General features: G+C 39.8%; 1 protein-coding gene across 1 annotated transcript in view; it reads left to right on the top strand.

The window, feature by feature from the left end:
• Positions 1-2,822: 2,822 nt before the first annotated feature.
• LTBP1 (latent transforming growth factor beta binding protein 1) overlaps positions 2,823-5,024 on the top strand; it is a gene marked incomplete at its 5' end in the record, with an annotated part of 173,896 nt that continues 171,694 nt past the window's right edge. Inside the window, one exon of the mRNA XM_008581059.1 lies at positions 2,823-2,925. Within this exon, the coding sequence (XP_008579281.1) occupies positions 2,823-2,925 (103 nt within the window). The remainder of the gene's footprint in view (positions 2,926-5,024) is intronic.

Genomic DNA, 5,024 nt, shown 5'->3' with positions numbered 1-5,024 from the left:
TTGGAACTACCTGACTCCAGCCCAGACTCTGGGCCTCACCTCTCTCAGGTTCCCATTTGTTCTCCTGTTGATTCTCTCTCTCTCTCTCACACACACACACACACTCTCTCTCTCACACACACACACACTCTCTCTCACTTTCTCACTTCCTCTTTGCATGTGTGTTTCTCCCTTTCTCTGTTTCTCTGACCACCTCCCTACCTGTTTAACATGATGTTGTCCAGTGTTCTTGCCATATCTGAGACTGTTTGCTCAGGGCCCTTGTGAACTTCCAGTGCTGGGGGCTTTCCCTGCATAGCAGGTAGTAAAACCCCTAACTGAGAGCTCTGTCTCCAGAGGGACGTACCCAAGCCAGTGCTTGGTATCAGACACACATTGGTCACTCAGTAAATGTTCATCCAGTTGGGTTGTTTTCCAGGTTTCATGAGATGTGATGATTGTTGGGCTTCACAACTTACACTAGGACTTTTATCATCCCCAGGATTATGTGTCCTTCAAGGTTCATCTATAAAAAGCAATTATTTTTTGTACGCCTGCTTTTACCTAGCTCAAAATGTCTTTAACACCAGCTTTTATTTCAGGGAAATCCACTTTGTCCTGTAGAGCCATTTCCTGTTGCATCTTGTACTTTTGAGTGGCATTAGTCTAACCAGTTGGATTGACAGAGCATCCACAATTTACTTCACTCATATGCTTTCTACTTCCTGGGGAATCCAACAGTAAGGACCTCAGATGGGACATCTGGACAGGAGCTTTTATCTATAATAATAGTTAATGATAATGGTAATGATAGCTGATAGTATGTGTCAGGCATAAGGCTCAGCATTGTACTCACGCACGCTTTCCCTTTCATTTTTCATGACCCAGTGAGAAAGTTACTACCATGTACTCTATGTTATGGGTATGAAAATTAGTCTAAGATAATGCACGTAAGAAGTCCTAGAGCCAGAATTCATACCCAGGCCTCTTTAACTCTTGAGTCATATTTCTAGCCACTATCATGTACTGCTTTTGGACAGCACACAACATCCTGATGAAATCATTAAACTCTATAAAAATGTAAGGTCATCAAAGCTATGCTGTAGCTAAACCTTCATTAACTGTGCTGGGTCTTCTCTGGTTTGGTTTTGTTGTACAATTTGGATATGGAGTCACTTAGAGCTTCAGTCAGAATGCTGCATGCCTGCACCCTGCGGGAAACAAACGCTGCCCCTGGAGGACTGCCAAGTGACTGGTGTCTACTACCTGTAGCCCTTCTGAGGGTCACCACCTGCCTGGACTTCCTGTCACCACGCTCTGCTCACTACCCTGGGCGTGTATGCTCATTTCCATTGGTTTTCATGTAGCCATTGCTTGTCTAGTTGGACCACAACTGGTCTGTTTCTTAGCTCCTTAGGTTGTTTATTCCTTGCTGTGTTCATTCATTCAGCATTTATTGAGCGTTTGCAAAGTGTACTATGTAATAAAGATAAATAACTTACATGTGCATTTAATTAAAATGTACAGCAGAGGCAGTGGAACCGTGTAGAAAGTACTGTGGAGTAAAGAGGAGGAAGAAGCTCACTGAAACAGGAGACGGGAGGCTTCAGAGTGACAGTTCTTCAGAGCTGGGTCTCATGGGAGGAATAAAGTCTGTCTGGGGAAAGAAAAAAGGAGAAGACATTCCAGGGAGAGGAAGCAGCTTTTGAAAAGACACAGCTTGTTAAGAAAATAAAGAGTTCTTTGGTGTGCCTGAAGGATAGATGTAGAGAGATGGAGGGGGACAAGGATTGACTAGGACAGGAATAGAAAGGACCTAATATATTATGGTAGGGAGTGTGCAGTTTTTAAACAATGGAGAGTCACTGAAGGTTTCTATTCAGTAGACTAACGTGATCAGATTTGTCTTTGGAAAGATGACTATGGAAACTGGAGGATTTTGTAGTGGTTGAGGCAGAGGAAGGCAGTGTGAGCCCTTGGATACTCTGTATTTGTGCATGAGACAAAGATATGGGGTGTGGGCTTAGCCTGCACAGGAGGGACGGAGAGTGAGGTGGCCCTCCTTCAACTGGCCTTTGGATCAGTAGACAGGGCAGGATCTATTTTCCTAGGCTCTTGCCCACTCCATTGAGTTGGTTTTAACATTTGACAACTAGTGCTACTGCAGTAGCCTCTAAGCCCTGCACTTCTGCTTGCTCAGGCTGGTCTTGCTTAAACCTGCCAGCACCTTCCTAGCTTGGCTGACTTCCCTGGGTCAGACTGCCTGGCGGCTTGGATCCTTCGTCTCTACCAGAGCTGATCTGGCTCAGCCAAGATTATTTCTTGTAGCATCATCTCCTCTCCTGTCCCTGCTCAGGCCTTAGGATTATAGGAAGACCAGAAGCCCCTTGTAGGTGGGACCTGTGCCACATTCTTAAGTTTTACACATACACCACACCCTTATAGCTCTGTAGCCTGATGATTCACAGGAGAGATTTAAACAGACAGTTACAACTAAAATTTTAAAAGTTTATATTGACCTTTTAAATTGTGAGATTCTTATTAAGAACAAAAATGACATCGAGAACTTAAATTTTATAAAGTGCTCTGAGCAGTGACAGATTTTCATAGGAATCTACAAATGCCGAGGAGCTCTTATTTGGAAATGTGCTTGTTCACTTTAGTGTTGTATTGATTCTGTCCTGGTAATTTTTTTTCAAAGTTTTATAGTTTTTTTTTTCTTTCTCTAATTGTGTCGATAACAAGGGAACTGTTTTATAACGTGACTGTGAAGCACAGCAGTGCTCTAGAGCTGAGCATCCTGCACTCAGTTAACCTTCATATTTCACACCTAATCATTGCAGTGTGGCAAAGCTCTCCCTGGCCTTTCAAAGCAAGAAGACTGCTGTGGAACCGTGGGTACCTCCTGGGGCTTTAACAAATGCCAGAAATGCCCCAAGAAGCCATGTAAGTGATGTTTCATCATTCCTTTGCAGGTCAATGTAGCATATCTGTTTCTTATGATTGTCCTTTTAATGATGAGGCAACATTCGACTTTCAAAGAACCCCCTTACTGAATTTGAAACCTTGAAAGTCTGATAAAGTTTTCATATGGATTCTGTTTTTTAATAAATATAGTTATCAATTGCCTTCTGTAGTTAAATTATTTAGGGGAGAAAAAGAGGCAATGAGCTAAAATAGGCTCTTTTGTCTTGGGAAGAGAAAATCAAATATCTTTTAAAATGGTAAGTAAATGTTTTGAACCCTATGGACAGTGAGCGTAGTTGGTATTTCTTAGGTTAAATTGCTTAAATGTAAGTTTTGTTCATATCCATTTTGTAGTTTGTGTTATACTATAGTATTTCAAATTTCATTAAAGGAAAAGCTAAAATGGGGAAATGATTGGTTGGCTAGTCTGTAAAAGAGAAATTTATATCACTAGGACACAATACTCCCCCCTCCCTTTTTTTTTTTTTTTTTTTTTTTGGCAGCTGTCCAGTATGGGGATCCGAACCCTTGACCTTGATGTTACAACACTGCACTTGAACCCACTGAGCTAATTGGCCAGCCCTACCCTTTTTTCTTAGCTCTGGTCTTATACTGTTCCATTCCTCAGTGACACCAGACTGTATTCACACCCACATGCTTTGATTTGTCTTTGAAGTGTCTTTCAGAACCTGTTGTATAAATCCAGGTTTCCACCTTTCTGTTATTCTCTTCCCAACACTGGTTTTTATTTTTAGTTTTTGAATGTGGCGTTAACTCTGGATGACTGATTGCTAATAAGAACTTTTTAAGTCGAGCTTTCTTCCCCTCACTGATCATGTTTTCACTAAGAGAGCAAGTGATTTTTTTCTCGATCATCTTGTTTTGCCTCATATAACTGAAGATTTTTATAATTGTCTTTATTCTGCAAGGAATTTCTCATTTGCATCAATTGGATAATTTACTCTTCTCGAGTATCTGTTGATTTGATTGAACAGAGAGATTTAAAAGGCAGTTGAGAATATCAATCTAGAATCTTCTCTCTTGGAATTACCACGTCATCTTTCTTATATCCTATTTGTTCTTCTTCCAGGATAATAATTTGTCTTAAATAATTGCCTCTCATTTGGACTTCCTTGTTTTCCAAACCTACAGATTCTCTAAATGCCTAAAGCTAATTTTGTTTATTTTGTTGATACTCCTTTTACCTTCTTTGAGAGGACAAATTTGTTGAAATGCTCAGTAAAGTTTCTAATAATTAATGAGTTCTTCCTTTAGGAAAAATCCACATAAATAAGGACATTCAGTACTGAGAAAACATCCCAAGTAGACTTTCTAAGCTGATTCAATAATGATTTGCAATGTGGATTTCCAGGAAGTAGGTTGAATGTGGTGGTCCCTCTTTGCTGGAAGGTCCATTTGCCTAAAATTATTTTGACAACCTGACCAAATGGATATCTAGGATACATTTGGTATGATTTAAAGAGCATGGTGTTTGGAATTAGGTAAACCTGAGTTTGACTCCCAGTTTTGTCATTTGGTATTGAGTCTTACGGATCATTTAACAGGAAATCTATATGTAAATGTTGAAAAAGCATTGCCACTTTTTTTTTTTTTTTAAAGCTGCCTACACTTCACTCACCGTGTATGTTTGTCTGTAGGAATATTGGAGAGGATACGTTTCCCACTGTTAGGTTTAAGGGCTGGGAATGAGGGAAGTTAGGCTCCTAAAACTTTGTCTTTGGCCTTTATACTTTCTCCATATTCTTCCTTATTTTCCTTTTTCATTAACCCCCTTCTTTGCTTGTCTTTGCATTTGCTGCTTCTCTTTCCTCCCTTTTTCTAATCCCATAGTAGCAGGAGAGTACAGATGTTAGGTATCCAGGAACTCAGATGGTCTTTCTTTTTCATTTTTTAAGTTCCTAACTTCCACTCATGAACTTTAGTCATTTTTATATAAAATTGCATCATCTGGGGATGAATTTGCAGCTTTATATGGTTTCATTAGTTCTGTATTTTAATTTTGATAATGATTTAAGTTGAGTGTGAAAGTACAAAGTTGCTCTCACTTTTAACTAAAT

Source organism: Galeopterus variegatus, unplaced genomic scaffold (genome assembly GCF_000696425.1).
Source record: "Galeopterus variegatus unplaced genomic scaffold, G_variegatus-3.0.2 Scaffold2244, whole genome shotgun sequence".
Taxonomy (NCBI): Eukaryota; Metazoa; Chordata; class Mammalia; order Dermoptera; family Cynocephalidae; genus Galeopterus; species Galeopterus variegatus.
The sequence above is the reverse complement of the archived record's forward strand: the minus strand, read 5'-3'. Positions and strand labels throughout refer to the sequence as shown.